Raw genomic sequence first — 18,363 nt, forward strand, 5'->3', positions numbered from 1 at the left:
TTCTCTTTCTCTCAGCCGACTAAGTTCATCCCAACCAAGTCTTCTTAATTCACTAAAGACAACTTACCTGCACTGAGATTATCTTCTGAATCCCCTTCCTTTGTCATAAGTAATATAAATATACGTGTGTGTAAATATATGTATCTTACACTTGCATGGTCCCTCTCTTTTTCTACCTGAAAGTATACGCTCCTCACTAAAAAGAACCTTATCAATTCAATTACTAAGAACATAAAGACTATCCCTGTAGGTCAGACTCATGAATTTCCTCTTTCCTGTTCAATATTCTGTTTGATAGTGATTAACAGTGGTTTGCACCAGATCATGTTTGTCTTCTCCATCAATTGCAAAAGACTAAAGCTGTGCTGTTCAATATAGGACCACTAGCTACATGTGGCTGTTTAAATTTAAACTTAATCTAAATTAAATTAATTGTAAAATTCAGCCCCTCAGACAATTTCACATTCTCAATAGTCACATGTGATCAGCAGCCATACTGGACAGCAGAAATACAAAACATTTCCATCATCACATAAAGTTCTATTTGACAGCACTGGATTAGATATGTATTCTCAAACACCCCCAGTTTCCTTTCTTAACTCTTAGCAATCTATCACCTTGAATTTCAAACATTTTAACACTATTTATTCTTTCTTTTCAGCCTGAAGTACCTCTGAGAGGGAAAAGAAGCCCCAGTCTACTTTCTGCTGTACAACTGTACTTCCTTCTATTTGTCCCCCAGCCTCCCCTGCTTCCAGCTGCAGCTCCTACTGGCAAAGCCTAAATCTAATTTCAAATATTTGGTAAATACACCTTTTCAGACCAAATATTAGCTTTTCTTTTGGTCTGTATGGCATGAAAAACCCACCCTCATGCTGATTATATCCATATGTTCCAGATGTTATTCAGCTGCAATACCTCACTATGCTTTCTGCATTATAGAAATCAACATATTTTAAAAATGAATATATAACAGGTCGACCTGATAGTCATCTCTCCTTGATGAATATTTGGACAAGAAATGTCTACATAGTATGGGAAAAGAGAATCCCTGAAATACCAACAGAAACTAGGAAACAAAGAAACCATTTACAATAAAGAATCACAAAAGAAATAACCTTTGCAATATGTAGAGTGATAGATTTATAATTAGAATATCAGTGAACAAACTTAAAATGACATGATATTAACAGCATTGCTTCTAACTGTCTCAACCTAAAATTCTGAAGAATCTGAACTAATGGTCAAGTCAGTGGATTTCTTTTCAATCCTATAAAAGTCAACACTGCACCCAATAAGAGCCAATAAATATTTGTTGCTAGACTACTGACAAAGTACTATACATAAAGAAGCAACTTAGTATCGTAAGAGAACTACATGATTTTGTGATTTGGATATTCTCCATCTCCAAGGAAATTAAACATAAGAGGAGGGTTAGCCCAGGGATTTAGTTTAGCTATAAAATTCTGACCATGAGGAATTTAAAGCATTATAATTATGTATAGAAAATACAAATCTTACCTCTAGATCTTTTGAGAATAAGTGCTCATCTATTTTAACACAAGAGTAGGAAGGTAAAAGGATTAGGTTAAAGATTTCTTTCAACCATAACTTTCTCCATACAATAGGGTATATAATAAAACTAGAGCATATGTAAGACATTAAAAAGAGATAATGATAAACTAAATAATTTCTTCCCAAACAATCTGGAACAGGACCCTTGTCTTCAGTCCTTTGTGATGCTTTATGATATGTCACATAGTACTCTAAACAAAGGATGGTCAATACATGCTGATTAACCGGTTCTTGTTAAGGATACTCCTGTTTGGGCTTTGCTTTATCTTTCAGAACCAAATTAGATGGCTTATCCTGTTCCTTTTCATACTCCTTGAAATCACTCTTGGTATATTTCCCACCTATTTATTAAGAAAATAAAAAAGAACTTGGTAAGAAAAATCACCTAATTAATCAACAACTAATTACTTTATATGAGGTATAATAGAGTGATTTTATACATGACAAAGGCTGAGACAAGAACAAAAGAATCTTATTTTTTTCTCCATTGTTAATTTAACTGAAAACAAGATACCCATATTGCTAAACAGCCATATGCTGCCATCTAATGACATATGTGAATATTACAACACCAAACTTCAAATCCTAAATTACATACTGAATATATTCACTGGAAAATAACAAGGTGTTGACATAGAACTGTTAAGTCTATGAAAACATCAAGTTCAATGGAAAACTGGGATGGGAATCAGAGTTTGAGATCTGAGACTCCTCTAAACTCCCATTACATAACACAACAGAGTTTGAGATCTGAGACTCCTCTAAACTCCCATTACATAACACAACCTACCAAGCAACACAACACTTCACTGCTGAATAGTGTTTTCTAATTCTTCCTTATTAAAAGAAAAAAAGAAAAAGAAAAAGAAAAAAAGAGTTCACAAAAATCATGGGAAATAAATAAAAATGTTAAAAGGAAAAAAATTAATCCAAAAAAAGCATGTAAAACAGAACAGAAACAAGGAAGATAAGCCAACATACCTTTTCCTTTCCACTTAACCTTTGCAACAGACTGGCTAAAATCCACATGGATTCTTCTGTCATCTATAAGTACATTGTCCATTTTGAAGAAGGCTTTCTCACAATCTTCTTCCTGATGATAATTAAAAAACTTAAGCATAAATATTTATGGAAAAGATTTCTGTAGCTAGAACAAATGCCCAAAACACAAAAAATCTGTTGCTACTAAAACTAATGTTTGAATGCTTATTATGTGCCAGATGCTGTTAAATGCTTTGCATCTAATTATGTCAATTATCTCTGATAACAATCCTAAGAGCTACTAAATATTACGGTCTCCATTTTCCTGACAAGAAAACAGAGGTTTAGAGAGATATAGAAGCTGACAAAGCTCACACAGATGGCAAGGATAACAGGCAGCATCTGAACCAAGGCAGTGTGACTGCAGCGAACGTACGCACACTTACCTACCAAGTGAGTTATACGAGCCCTTGATCCTTTCTACGGAATTCTAAAACCTACAAAGATCCCGAAAATATAGTCGTTTTTATAAGTTTGGTGTCAAAATTAGTTTGGCAGCAAAACCTGACCTAATGGGAAGTTATGGCCTGGATTTATTCCACTTAGTATGAATATTCATTCATTTAATTACAGAAATATTTTTGCGATTGATTATGGAATGCTGACCCAGACCCTGTTGAGGGTATTATATATAATCACCAGTATGTATTGTGTGTACATACTTGCACATATAGAGAAAAATTCTAAATTCTGAAAGAGCTATTCTCAAGGATTTTGAGTAACAGATTGTAGACCTGTGATACCAAGATCTGTGCCACATGAGTACCCCTCCTGTTAGTTTTTCACAAAGCCTAAATCTCCATTTCTGACCTCTAAAGACTAGAAGTGATACATTTCAACCTGGCACTGATCAATTTCCTTCTATATTCCTGGTAACTTAAGGTTTTACTCTGCTCACCACTCACTACAGCCAATTTAAAGACAGGTTGATAAATGAACTAGTTACAATGGTATTTATTTACCATGTGTGTCAAGAATTAAATGGATTATAAACTCCATGAAGATAGAGAAAGCTCTACTCATCTTTGTATCTACATCATTTAGAACATCATCTGGCACATGGTAGGCAATCAATATATGTTTGATGAAACAAACCGGTTGACTATAATTAGGCAAGCAAAACATCATCACTGTGCCATTTCTCCCAAAGACAATGTTCTCAGATAATTTTTTCAGAAGTATAACATTTGCAAACACTAAACTTACTTACCAAAGAACAGCAATTAAGAAATCTCTTCAAAACTGACAAGCTGATTCAAAAATTTACACGGACCAACTTTTATCAATTTTATTTGGAAGGGTAAGGAGCCTCGAATAGCCAAAAACATCTTGTAAAAGAAGAATGAAGTGGGAGATATCATGCTTAGTGACTTTAAAACATATTCTAGAGCCATAGTGGTTAAAAAGGCATGGTACTGGCATAAAGATAGACGTTATTGATCAATGGAACTTAATTGAGAGCTCAGAAATAGACCCTCAGATCTATGGCAAATTGATTTTTGATAAGGTTCCCAAGACCACTCAACTGGGACAGAACACTCTCTTCAATAAATGGTGTTGGGATAACTGGATATCCATAGTCAAAAGAATGAAAGGGGACCACTACCTCACACTCTATTCAAAAATTAACTCAAAATGGATCAAAGACCTAAATATAAGAAACAGTACCATAAAATTCCTAGAAGAAAATGCAGGGAAACATCTTCAAGATCTAGTGCCAGGCGGTAGTTTCTTAGACTTTACACCCAAAGAACAAAAAATGAAAGGAAAATCAGATAAATGGGAACTCCTCAAAATGTAGCTTATGAGGGGTGACAATGTGATTGGGAAAGCCATATGGACCACACTCCCCTTTGTCCAGTATATGGATGGATGAGTAGAAAAATGGGGGCAAAAAAAATAAAAAAGGCACCCAGTGTTCATTCTTACTTTAATTGTTCTTTTTCACTTTAATTTTTATTCTTATTATTTTTGTGTGTGTGTGGTAATGAAAATGTTCAAAAATTAATTTTGGTGATGAACACAACTATATAATGGTACTGTGAACAACTGATTGTATGCTTTGTATGACTGCATGGTATGTGAATATATCTCAATAAAACTGAATTTAAAAAAATCGAACCAACTTTTATCAATTTTTATCAGTGCTTCAAAGGACTCTGTCAAAAAGGCAACTAACTCAATGGGAGAAAATATTTGGAAACTACATATCTGATAAGGATTTGTTATCCAACAACTTAAAAGTAAAAAGACAAGCAACCCAATTAAAAAATGGGCAAAGTCAACATTTTGGTTTTATGAAACCAGATGGATTGAAGAATTACATAACCATTTGAACACTCAAATATGAAACTCATGCTTTTATATTAGTGTTTAAATATTTCCATTCCTCTTAAATTCATGAAAACTCTATGTATCTAAATTAAATAAGCATATAGAAATATCTGGGTTCTCCCCCCCACCCCCACTTTACATAAACCAAGTTATTTTTGTCTTAAATAAGTAATACTTTTTGTTCTACATTAAGGGCATTTCCTGAACTATAAAGATATATAACAAATTAAAATCTAATGTGAATGATATTAATGCTACTTTTAGTAAATTGGGCTTCCTTACTAATACAGAAACTTAAATTTCCATTTGTATCATGCTTTCGATATGCACTGTAAATTTCATTAAATTAAGTTTTTTTATAACCATGAAACTGACTTCTTAGAATGTAATATCTGTAACATATTTCACTAAGTACATAAGGAAAATACTAATGTACCGTTTAATTTCCCTAAAAACAGTTTTTGTTTTGCCAAAATTTTATTTTTCTATGTATTAACTTAGATTGTGTTCTGCATTTTTATTCAAAATTCACAGTAAAGATTAAATAAAAGCAATGATTAAAAAAAATGGGCAAAGCAAAATAATTTGGGTAGTAAATAAAAACTTATTTGCAAAGCCCCCTTGAGGGACTGGGGCAAAATATGGAAATATTAAAACTTCCCCACCTGGGAAATTACTGATATTCTCACAAGCATCGAGGGCTACTAATTTAGAAGGCCAAGCCCTCAACCTTGGGGCTTGTCCTTATGAAGCTTGTTACTGCAAAGGAGAGGCTGAGTCTACTTATAATTGTGCCTAAGAGTCACCCACAGAGAAATGTTTTGTCACCCAGGTGTGGCCCTCTCTCTCTTTAAGCCAACTCGGCAGGTAAACTCACTGCCCTTCCCCCTAACGTGGGACATGACTCCCAGGGGTTTTTAAATCTCCCTGGCAACGTGCGACCTAACTCTCAGGGATGAGCCTGGACCTGGCATCGTGGGATTGAGAAAGCCTTCTGGACCAAAAGACGGAAGAGAGATGAAACAAAATAAAGTTTCAGTGGCTGAGATATTTCAAATTGAGTTGAGAGGTCACTCTGGAGGGTATTCGTATACACTCTATAGATATCCATTTTTAGTGTATTGGAATAGCTAGAAGGAAATACCTGAAACTGTTGAATTGCAACCCAGTAGCCTTGATTCTTGAAGACAACTGTATAACTTATAGCTTATGCTGTGTGACCATGTGCTTGTGAAAACTTTGTGGCTTACACTCCCTTTATCCAGTATATGGACAGATGAGTAAAAAAATGGGAACAAAAATTAAATGAATAATGGAGAGGGATGCAGGGGATGAAATGTTTTGGGTGTTCCTTTTACTTTTATTTTTATTCTTATTTTTATTTATTTTTTTTGAGGCAATGAAAATGTTCAAAAATTGATTGTGGTGATGAATGCACTGTGAACAACTGATTGTACACTGTGGAAGAACGTATGGTATGTGAATATATCTCAATAAAACTGAATTTTAAAAATGGGCAAAGGACCTGAATAGACATTTCTCCAGAGGGAATACAGATAGCTAAGAGGCACATGAAAAGATGCTCAGCTTCACTAGCTATTAGGGAAATATAAATCAAAACCACAATATCATTTCACACCAACTAGAATGACTGGTATTAAACAGGCAACTACAAGTGTTGGAGAGGATGTGGAGAAATTGGAACACATATTTACTGCTGGTGGGAATATAAAATGGTAAAGCCGCTGTGGAGGACAGTTTGGTGGTTCCTCAGAAAGCTAAGTATTAAGGTGCCTTACGACCCAGCAATCTCACCACTAAGGGTATACATGGAAGATCTGAAAGCAGGGATGCGAAAAGACATTTGCAAACCAATGTTCAAGATGGAAACAACTCAAGTACCCATCAACAGATGAATGGATAAACAAAATGTGGTATATATAAACAATGGAATATTATTCAGCAGTAAGAAGGACAACATGGATGAACCTTGAGGACATTATTAATTAAGTGAAATAAGTCAAACACAAAAGGACAAATATTGTATGATCTCACTGATATGAACTAATTATAATATGTATACTCACAGACATAAAATATAGACTATAGGTTACCAGGATAAAGAATGAGGCTAAAGAATGGGGAGCGGTTGCTTAATATGTGCAGAATGTTTAACTAGGGTGAACTTAAACGTTCGGAAATGGACAGAGGTGATGGTAGCATGTTATTATGAGATAATTAACAGTACTGAATGGTGTGCAAGTGTGGAGGAAAGGGGACGTTTACAGTCATGTATGCCACCACAAGAAAAGTTGGAGGTTAAACATGGGAATGTATAATACAGTGAATCTTATGGTGGACAATGTCCATGATTAACTGCACAAATACAAAAAAGCTCTTTCATGAACTAGAACACATATACAACACTATTATAAGGAGTTTAAACAATAGAGGGGTATATGGAAAAAATGTACCTATTGCAAACTACTGACTATAGTTAACAGTAATATTTTAATATTCTTTCATTAACAGTAACAAATGTACCACATCAATACAATTGGTCAATAATGTGCAGTGATAAGGAGTATGGGAGGATTAGGTTTTTCTTTTTTATTTTTACTTCTTTTCTGCAATAATGAAAATGTTCTAAATTTGATCATGGGGCTGTATGCACAACTATGTGATGATATTGTAAACCAGTGACTGTATACTTCAGATGGTTTCTATGCTGTGTGAATACATCCCAATAAAATTACATTAAAAAAATTTACATGGAAATGGGGAGACCAAGAAAAGCCAAGACAATCTTCAAGAACAACAACAAAGTTGGAGGACTCTCTACCATATAACAAGACATGATAAAGCTATAGTAACTAACACAATGTGACCAGGGTACAAGGATAGATAGTGTAATGGATGGGCACACACAAACAGATTTCACACATGTATGGACACTTGATTTCTGACAGAGGTGGCTTTACGGAACAGTGAGAATAGAACAACTTTTTCAATAAATGGTGCTGGGTCATGTGGCTGCCCAAGGCAAGGAAAAACTTAATGTACATAATACACAAAACTTAACATTGTGGATCTAAAATGTGAAAGGTGAAAAACAAAGTTCCTAGAAAATAGCTCAGAAGAATATCTTCATGAGCTTGGGGCAGGCAAAGATTTTTTAAACAGATCATAAAATGGAAGAAAGATATTGACACAATGAACTAAATTAAAATTAGAAATCTCTGTTTATCAAAAGATGCCATGAAAACAGTGAAAAGGCAATCCCCAGAGCAGAAGGTATGCACAACACCTATCACCAAAAAAGAGCTTCCATCTGGAAAATACAAAGAATTCCTACAAATTAAAAAGTGACAGAAAATCCAATTTAAAACAAACAAACAAACAAACAAAAAAAAACAGGCAAGTCTTGGACAAGTACTTCATGAAAAAAAAAAGGACACCCGAGTGGCAATAAGCATAGGAAAGGGAGTTCAACCAGGGAAATGAAAAATAAAACCACAATCAGATATCACTACACACCCACCTGGGTGGATAAAATTAAAATCACTGGTGAGACCAAGAGTCAGTAGGGCAGTGGAACAACAGGGACTCCATTCCACACAGGCTAGTGGAAGAGAAATTAGTATAGTCACTTGGAAAGCTGACTGGAATTATCTACTAATGCTACACCTATCCTCTGACCCAGCAATGCACTCCTATGTAAATACACAACAGAAATGAGCACATATGTATAGCAGAAGACTTTGTACAAAAATACTGTATAGGAGCACCATTCATAATAGCCAAAAATTGGAAAGGATCCAATGTCCAAGACAGTGGAATGGAAATATATATTTTTTTACATGCATGCAATGAAATACTGTGTGTCAGTGAAAATTAACAAAAAAAAATTAATAAAAGCTATATGCAATAACATGTATAAATCTTACAAATACAGTATCACACAAAAGAAGCAAGACACAAGAGAACACAAGCTGTATTTCCTTTGATATTTGCGGTCGCGGTTACTACTTCTAGGGGGAGAGGCGGCCGGTAGCCGAGCCCTCAGCTCTCGGGGCTGCTCAAGGGGTACCGGCGGCGGGGGCTCTTTCCCGGAGGCGAGGGCGAGGCGGAGGACGTGGCCAGGGTCCTCGGCGAGAGGCGTGCAAGGAGGGCGGCGATAGGGACAAGACACTCTTCATCCAGTAGGAGTATGCGCCAAAGAGATTTATTCAGGGGTGATTACAGGTTATATAGGCTGGTAAGAAGGGCAGGGCTGGAAAGGAGGTGAAGCAGCCTTAAATGGCAATATTGAAGGGATAGGGGCTAGGATTGGTTCTGAGAGAACGCCGGAACCGTTGCAGCGGGGCGGGGGTAGTTCTGGCCACGGTGCATGCGCACTGGCGGTGGCAGGAGTGGCCTTGGCACCAGGGAGTGAGTGGGTAAGATAAGGAAGTGGGGAAAGGGCAGTTGGGAGAAAGGCGGTTTCCTCCGGCAAGCCTCCCCTGCCAGTGGCATTTTGGGTGAGGAAAAGGGAGCTGCCTTGACCTCGCTCCCCAGGCTCGGGGGGGCTGCAGAGGGCACTCACGCCCGTACCTACTACCCTCCCCAGGGGGTGATCAGGTCCCCTGGCCCAGGCCTGGCAAGCCGAGGTACAAGCTCAGTCACCCGCAATTCCCCTTTCTTTTCTAATTAGAGGAAGAGGCTTTACCGGAGAGGCTCACTAAGGGTGAGGGAAGGGGGAGGTTAGGGAAGGGAAAAAGGGGTTGACGGTGGCTCAGCGAGGCTGGAACTCAGTGTTGGTGTGGTGCCCGGGCGCTTGACAATGGCTTCGCTGCAGCGGGCTGGGCGAAGGTGAGGGGTTTAAAGTTCAGGGGTTTAGAGAAGCTGGAACTCGAGGCGAGAGCGATGTTCAGGTGATTGAGAAGGGCCTCGCGGTTGGCGAGTTGACCGGTGGCGTTGAGGTCGCGGAGGGTTGGCTGTCATCTTGGAGTGGGGGGCGTCAGAGGCGGCGAGTCGCTGATACTGGATTTGCACGAACGAGGAAAAAATGGCATCCGTTTGTTTTCTTACAAGCTGGACAATTTTGCGGATGAGGCAGGGTCCTAAGATGAGAGCTAGAATAATTATTAATAAGGGGCCAAGAAAAGGAAGGATGTATGGGAGAATGGGAGTGAAAAAACTGGACCAATAACTGGTGGCTTCACGATCTCTTTTACGCTTTTCCAGTCCCTCTCGGACTCTTTTTCAGGCTGTCCTCGACGAGACCTGTGGAATTGGCATAAACATAGCACTCTTCTCCTAGGGCGGCGCAGAGGCCTCCTTCTTTGAGGAGGAGAAGGTCAAGACCTCGGCGGTTTTGGAGCACTACCTCAGAGAGGGAATTGACAGAATTTTTTAGATGGTGAATAGCGTTTTGTAAGTGATGAATGTCCTCGTCAACAGCCGCCCTGAGGTGAGTTAGGGCGGAGCCTTGACTGGCTAGTGCAGCGATTCCGGTGCCAGCGCCGGCAAGACCTAGGAGGGAGGCAATTGTAAGGACGGTGATGGGCTCTCGCTTTTGCAGAAGGGCAGGAGCTGCAGTTTTTTCCAGACGGAGGAAGAAGTCTTCTTCGCTGTGGTATAAGACCCTAGGGATAAGGACAATTAGGAGGCAAGTTTCTTTATATTCATTGATGACATTCGTGCTGAGACATGGGGTAAGTCCTGTAGAGGAGCAGAGCCATTGGGAGGAGTTATGAGGAATGAGAAATTTTGCAGAGCTGCTGGGAGATGAATAGCTGGCACAGGCAGTGAGGTCGGGAGAGTTACTGGAGCGAGGGCGGACGCACTTTCCCGTATAGGAGACTGAATGGAAGGTCAGGGGGACGGCAGAGGTATTCCAATTGCATTCCAAGGGGCTGTTTTCTGTGCTTTCTGAAAAGGAGAGATTGGAGGCAACGGGCTCGTATAGAGAGGAAGAGGTGGAGAGGCAGAGCCAGCAGGATGAGGTAAAATTGGGGTTGGAGGAGTTTACTGAAGCAAAGGCGGCTTGGATGAGGCTGAGGAGGGGAGAAGAATAACGAGAAGGGGGCAAAGGAAGCTGGGGTGGTGGTGTTTGAGATGTAGTTGAAGTACGTTTAGCCGGAGCTAAGGTGCGGCTGGAGGGCTGTGGAAAAAGAGGGTTAATGACCTTGTTGGGACTTATGCCAGAGGGTGTTTTTAAAGCAGTATTTTGGTATGGTTGGCTTACAGCCTCCTTTTTTATTACAATAAGTGATCCTCGGTCGGTTCCTTTCTCATAGATTTTGAAGCCTCAAGTTTGACTGAGTAACCAGGAGGGATTAGTGGGGAGCTGCACTGTAAGATTAAGATGTGTGCAGGATCCCTCACTTTCTTGGCCGAGCCAGTTAACAGTAGGGAGTTTGCACCGTGTAGGGGCCCATTTTAAGGTAAGGTAATGATTAGGAACAGGAGGCTTCCAATTAGTGGCTAATGTTTCACACCCCCAGTATGCACAGTAGTACTTGTTGGGGGAATTACAGTACGATTTTCCAGGATTTGAGGATGGGCACATGTAATATTGGGCCTGGGGATCACTTACCTTTTGAGCGCAGGTTTCTTCGACTCTGGAGACAAAGGTGGCGAAAGGCTTACTCGGCTCCTGGAAGAGCTTGGTGAATTTATTAGGCCGACAGGCAGAGCAGTTGGCAAATGCTTGTAAGGCGATTCCCCAAAGGATAGGCCACAAGGTGGCAGGTGCATTAATATAAGCAGACGCATTTAGAAATGCTCCAGTGCCCAAATAGGCTTCGGGGGGGATGATAGACTCCAAGGGCTGCGTCTTGCTCACTTTGTTGAGCTGCTTCTGCCTGGAAGTGAGCACGCCAGTCAACAAACTGACCGGGGTTAAGAATGGAACGGGCAAGCGAGGCCCAGTCTTGGGGGATGCAATAGTCCATGCCGAGATCCTGCAGTATTTGGGAAGCGTATGGGCTACCTAACCCGTCCTCCTTGACGGCCCTGCGAAGCTGCTTGATAGTATCTGAGTCAATGGGATACCAGTCATACGGTTTCTGTGGGGTGGGGGCAAGGTTAAGAGGAAAGCAGCGAAAAGCACGAGAGAAAGGAGGACGCGCTTGCAGAGGGCTTGGCGCGGGAGTGGGTGTAGGGGGAGTGTTGCCCCAAGGGTTGCCTTGAGGTGTAGAAGGCAGCCAGGGGTTGTTAGTCGGTGGGGTGGAAGGAGCGGCGGCAGCTGCCGGTAGCGGCTCCGAGGGGGAGCTCGCCGAAGGGGGAAGCGGAAGTGGGAGGCCCCAAGCGTCGCAAGATGGCGGCGCGGTGGGCGTGGCTAAGACACAAGATGGTGGATCAGCCCCGCCCTGTGAAAGGGTGGGGCCCAAGGCATAAGATGGTGGACTAGCTCCGCCCTGTGAAAGGGCTGGGTAAAGCGTATGTGGTTTCCGGCCCAGCTTAGGGCTGATGTCATCGCCGGAGCATTTCCTCCCCTCGATGGAAGAAGAAGGAGGAAGTTCGCCATCTTGGCGTGGCGCAGTGTTATTTTGCTTTTTGGGAGTCACCTCGAGCGCGTTGTTAATCTGCTCGACTAAAGACTCCGTGTCTGAGTCATGATTTGAATTAGTATCGCTATCTGAATCTGTTGGCTGGGTTGATAGGGCCTCCTTGGATTTAATGAGGCCTCGATTAGGGGGGAGGGAGCCTTGAAGGCAGGAGCGGATGGTTATCAAGGTGGGGAGCAAGCCGGGAGGGAAGCGCTTGCTCTCATGTTCCATGGCATTAGTGACTCGATCAATAAGACGATCATAAGTAACAGGGTCCCAAAGATGGCAAGTGGTGAGCCATGGGTTAAAAGGCAGCAGGAGGTCCCAGTACACCTGCAGCTGCCGGACAGACACTTTGCAGCGATGCGTATCTAGGAGACCCGCTAGAGCACGAACTTGAGGTGCCTGACATGTAGATATACGATTACCCATAGCTGAGGGGGGAGGAGGGGGGGTTACTCCCGAGCCGGGCCGGCCGGCTGGCAGGGAGGAGGAGGAGGAGTTGTTTACCGAGCAGAGAGAATGAGATAAGCTGTGGCCGCAAGGCCGAAGGAGACGGCGAGAGCAGAAAGCAGTGCCCTTTGGCAACGAGAGCAGTCGGGGGGGCGGTTGCAAAGAGGCACACGGCACCAAATGAGGAAATAAAAATACAAAGAACTACAGCAAAGTAATGTAGGGGAAGAGGGAGAGTGTTAGGAGGAACGGGGGTCATAGAAGTGCGCATACAAGAGGACGAAGAGAGCGTAGGGGAAGGGAGGAGTTCCTACTGGATGAAGAGAGCGTGGGGGAAGGGATGAGCGGCTTCGGAGCAGGGAACCTCCCACGGCTCCAGAAGCGGCGAAGGAGAGGCGGCCCTACCTTGCAGGCGAGGAAACGGGAAGCTGGAGAGGCGTCCGGGCGAGCGATCGACCTGCTGAACTGTTGTGTGGAGACGTTCCTCACACGGGGCACCAGTTGCGGTCGCGGTTACTACTTCTAGGGGGAGAGGCGGCCGGTAGCCGAGCCCTCAGCTCTCGGGGCTGCTCAAGGGGTACCGGCGGCGGGGGCTCTTTCCCGGAGGCGAGGGCGAGGCGGAGGACGTGGCCAGGGTCCTCGGCGAGAGGCGTGCAAGGAGGGCGGCGATAGGGACAAGACACTCTTCATCCAGTAGGAGTATGCGCCAAAGAGATTTATTCAGGGGTGATTACAGGTTATATAGGCTGGTAAGAAGGGCAGGGCTGGAAAGGAGGTGAAGCAGCCTTAAATGGCAATATTGAAGGGATAGGGGCTAGGATTGGTTCTGAGAGAACGCCGGAACCGTTGCAGCGGGGCGGGGGTAGTTCTGGCCACGGTGCATGCGCACTGGCGGTGGCAGGAGTGGCCTTGGCACCAGGGAGTGAGTGGGTAAGATAAGGAAGTGGGGAAAGGGCAGTTGGGAGAAAGGCGGTTTCCTCCGGCAAGCCTCCCCTGCCAGTGGCATTTTGGGTGAGGAAAAGGGAGCTGCCTTGACCTCGCTCCCCAGGCTCGGGGGGGCTGCAGAGGGCACTCACGCCCGTACCTACTACCCTCCCCAGGGGGTGATCAGGTCCCCTGGCCCAGGCCTGGCAAGCCGAGGTACAAGCTCAGTCACCCGCAGATATTAAGTTTAAAATTAGGCAAAGCTAATCTATGATGTTAGAAGTAACACTGACAGGGAAATGATGGGAAGGGGCACAAGGAGGGTCCCTGGGATGCTGGTAATTTTTTTTTCCATAATGTTTTTTTTTCTTGACCTGGGTGGTGGTTTAACCATAACATATTTCACAGTGTATTAACTTTGTGATAATTTATCAAGCTGTTCACTTATGATTTGTACATTTCCTGTATGTATTTTAGTATTCAGTTTGAAGACATTTGGGGATCAAATTATCCAAAGCATAAAGAACTTGTCTAATATGCAAAACATACATTCACTGAAACATACACTCATTGATGAAGATTTACAAAGAGCTACCATCTATCAGAAATATGAAGCAGAATAACAGCTTGACCAGGTTTTCAAGAGAAGAGAAAAGCTGCAAAGGATCCAACTCAACATCTGAAATACTGAAACATGACAAAAAATTCATAGACTTCATCATCACCTGATTGAACTGAACTACAGATTCCTAAAATATCCCTAAGATATCCCTGCATTCTCCACAGATTCCTAAAAAACAGTATGGCTGCAGAAGACTGAGAAACACAGACAATCATTAGTCTATATATTATAAATGAAATGAAATTATATTTTTGAGCAAAGAAATAATATATCCTATGGTGTCAAAGATGGAGTGACATTGTCAAATCTACAAAGCTTTCATAGTCAACCAAAGGAAGAGATCTCCTTTCTGTTGATACCAATGTACCCTGTATTTCTGGTATGTCTGACATTGTCAAGATGTATACACTCTTATTTGTCTATCTTCCTCAACCCTGCGTTATTCACCTTGTGCCCCCACGACTTACCATGGTGCCTGAAATATAACAGATGTTCAATAAATGCTTTCAAATAAACTATAATTTAGAAGAAGCTGCTAAGAGACACACATCAGTCCAAAGCTGCATAAAGAAATAGCATAGCATAATGGCTAAAAGCAATGCAACAAAGTCAGACATATCTAAGTTCAAATCTCAGCAGTGACAGTCACTAGCTGCATGATTTGGAACAAGTCACATTCCCACCATGTGTCTCAGTTTGCTTATTAGGAAAAGGACAGTACCTATTCTCACATCTACTTTGTGTGAACACTGTGCTAGGCACTTTACATACATTACTGCTTATTCTTAAAACAACTCTGCAATTCCATTTTAAAGATGAGTAAAGTGGAAATCCAGTAAATGCAGGTAAAAAAAAAAGCATAATTCCCGGCTTAAATTTGAGCAACATAATTATTATTACTTATCTGGAAGGTACCATCTAATCCAATATTCAAGTTTTATTTATAAGGAAGGTAAGGCTTAGAAAGAAGGGTTAAATAAACTGCCAAATATCATTTACTAGCTGGTCAAGGTTGGAGCTTGGACTAATATCTTGATCTTAACATATGGCTCAGTTCTCTTACTTCATTCTCTGCCTACATAACACGGAAAATCATTAATAGAATGTGAAGGACTTTACTTGTAACTTGAAAAGCTCTAAAGACACATTCCTGCAGACTGTGTCTGAACCTAAAGTAAAGGTACATTTATGAACATCAACAGATGCTGAATTGAACCCCTATTTAATAAAAGTAAAGTTATCTTTCTTGGGTCCCTAAAGAAAGGGCAAACTATTTTCAAACATTAGAAGCTGTAAGAAATTCTACAATTTTCACATTTTAATATTGTATAAGGATAAAATAAATATCAAACAATATATTTATGTTATGACATACCTTTTCAAATTCAATAAAAGCATAACAGAGAGATTCTCCTGTCTTCCAATCCCGGATAACTTCACAACTGAAAGGAAGTTTGCAAAAAAGTGACTTCAAAAAAAAAGAAAGTATTCACTCTCTTTTCTTCAAAAATGATGAACAATAGTCAGTTTTTAAAAGGCAAAGTTAACTCATGAAACTGTATTCCCCCAAATTTCCCCAATAACAATTCTTTTATAAAAAAACATTTTACCAGTCCAGCAATTAAATTACCTAGATTCTACTCTAAGTGCCCCAACTAGATATACAGTCCTAAATTCCCTGGGCACTAAAAGGAAGAATAAAATTAAAATATTTAATTTTCCTTTGGCAAAAGTAAACTAGTGCTAAAAATTTTTGAAGTCTGTAATGCATTCCTAGACCAAATGTAGATGAATTATGGAATATGTGATGACTGAAGAAAAACGTATCCACATTCATACATATACAAAAATTTATGTTTTGTAAATTTTGGATTCTATACAAACCAAGCTGAAATTTAACCTTATAGTATAGCTATTACGCAAAACAAATATCCCTTAAAGACCAAGTGAGAAGGCATGCAGCTGAAATTAAAAGCACCTGGCTTTCCCAATGTATCGTAAGACTCATTTTATTTTTATTTTATTTTTTTTTAATCTTCATTTTATTGAGATATATTCACATACCGCGCAGTCATACAAAACAAATCGCACTTTCGATTGTTCACAGTACCATTACATAGTTGTACATTCATCACCTAAATCAATCCCTGACACCTTCATTAGCACACATACAAAAATAACAAGAATAATAATTACAGTGAAAAAGAGCAATTGAAGTAAAAAAGAACACTGGGTACCTTTGTCTGTTTGCTTCCTTCCCCTATTTTTCTACTCATCCATCCATAAACTAGACAAAGTGGAGTGTGGTCCTTATGGCTTTCCCAATCCCATTGTCACCCCTCATAAGCTACATTTTTATACAACTGTCTTCAAGATTCATGGGTTCTGGGTTGTAGTTTGATAGTTTCAGGTATCTACCACCAGCTACCCCAATTCTTTAGAACCTAAAAAGGGTTGTCTAAAGTGTGCGTAAGAGTGCCCACCAGAGTGACCTCTCGGCTCCTTTTGGAATCTCTCTGCTACTGAAGCTTATTTCATTTCCTTTCACATCCCCCTTCTGGTCAAGAAGATGTTCTCTGTCCCACGATGCCGGGTCTACATTCCTCCGTGGGAGTCATATTCCACGTTGCCAGGGAGATTCACTCCCCTGGGTGTCTGATCCCACGTAGGGGGGAGGGCAGTGATTTCACCTTTCAAGTTGGCTTAGCTAGAGAGAGAGGGCCACATCTGAGCAACAAAGAGGCATTCGGGAGGAGGCTCTTAGGCACAATTATAGGGAGGCCTAGCCTCTCCTTTGCAGCAACCATCTTCCCAAGGGTAAAACCTATGGTAGAGGGCTCAACCCATCAAACCACCAGTCCCCTATGTCTGTGGTCATGCTAGCAACCATCGAGGTGGGGTAGGCAAAGATCCCTGCATTCTCCACAGGCTCCTTAAGGGGGCACTACATCTTTTTTTCCTTGTTTTTCTTTTTTTTTTTTTTAACTTTCCCTTCTTTTTTAAATCAACTGTATGAAAAAAAAGTTAAAAAGAAAACAAACATACAATAAAAGAACATTTCAAAGAGACCATAACAAGGGAGTAAGAAAAAGACAACTAACCTAAGATAACTGCTTAACTTCCAACATGTTCCTACTTTACCCCAAGAAAGTTACCTAATATAGCAACATTTCTGTGAACTTGTTCCTACTATATCCATCAGAAATTAACAGACCATAGTCATTCCTGGACATCCCCAGAACGTTAAATAGCTTATCTGTTCTTCTTGGATTATTGTTCCCCCTTCCTTAATTGCTCTCTATTGCTAGTTCCCCTACATTCTACATTCTAAACCATTTGTTTTACATTTTTCAAAGTTCACATTAGTGGTAGCATATAATATTTCTCTTTTTGTGCCTGGCTTATTTCGCTCAGCATTATGTCTTCAAGGTTCATCCATGTTGTCATATGTTTCACGAGGTCGTTCCTTCTTACTGCCGTGTAGTATTCCATCGTGTGTATATACCACATTTTATTTATCCACTCATCTGTTGAAGGACATTTGGGTTGTTTCCATCTCTTGGCAATTGTGAATAATGCTGCTATGAACATTGGCGTGCAGATATCTGTTCGTGTCACTGCTTTCCGACCTTCCGGGTATATACCGAGAAGTGCAATCGCTGGATCAAATGGTAACTCTATACCTAGTTTTCTAAGAAACTTCCAGACTGACTTCCAGAGTGGCTGAACCATTATACAGTCCCACCAACAATGAATAAGGGTCCCAATTTCTCCACATCCCCTCCAACATTTGTAGTTTCCTGTTTGTTTAATGGCAGCCATTCTAATCGTTGTTAGATGGTATCTCATTGTGGTCTTAATTTGCATCTCTCTAATAGC

The 18,363-nt window shown here is 40.9% G+C and overlaps 1 protein-coding gene across 1 annotated transcript in view; it reads right to left on the reverse strand.

Moving 5' to 3' along the window:
• Positions 1-18,363, reverse strand: part of PPIL4 (peptidylprolyl isomerase like 4) — a 78,544-nt gene that overhangs the window by 20,869 nt on the left and 39,312 nt on the right. The window contains exons 9-11 of the mRNA XM_037819232.1: positions 15,860-15,926; positions 2,557-2,668; positions 1,820-1,916 (exon numbers count right to left, since the gene is read on the reverse strand). Coding sequence (XP_037675160.1) covers positions 1,820-1,916; positions 2,557-2,668; positions 15,860-15,926 — 276 coding nt within the window. The remainder of the gene's footprint in view (positions 1-1,819; positions 1,917-2,556; positions 2,669-15,859; positions 15,927-18,363) is intronic.

The sequence above is a fragment of the Choloepus didactylus genome, chromosome 2, assembly GCF_015220235.1.
Source record: "Choloepus didactylus isolate mChoDid1 chromosome 2, mChoDid1.pri, whole genome shotgun sequence".
NCBI lineage: Eukaryota > Metazoa > Chordata > Mammalia > Pilosa > Megalonychidae > Choloepus > Choloepus didactylus.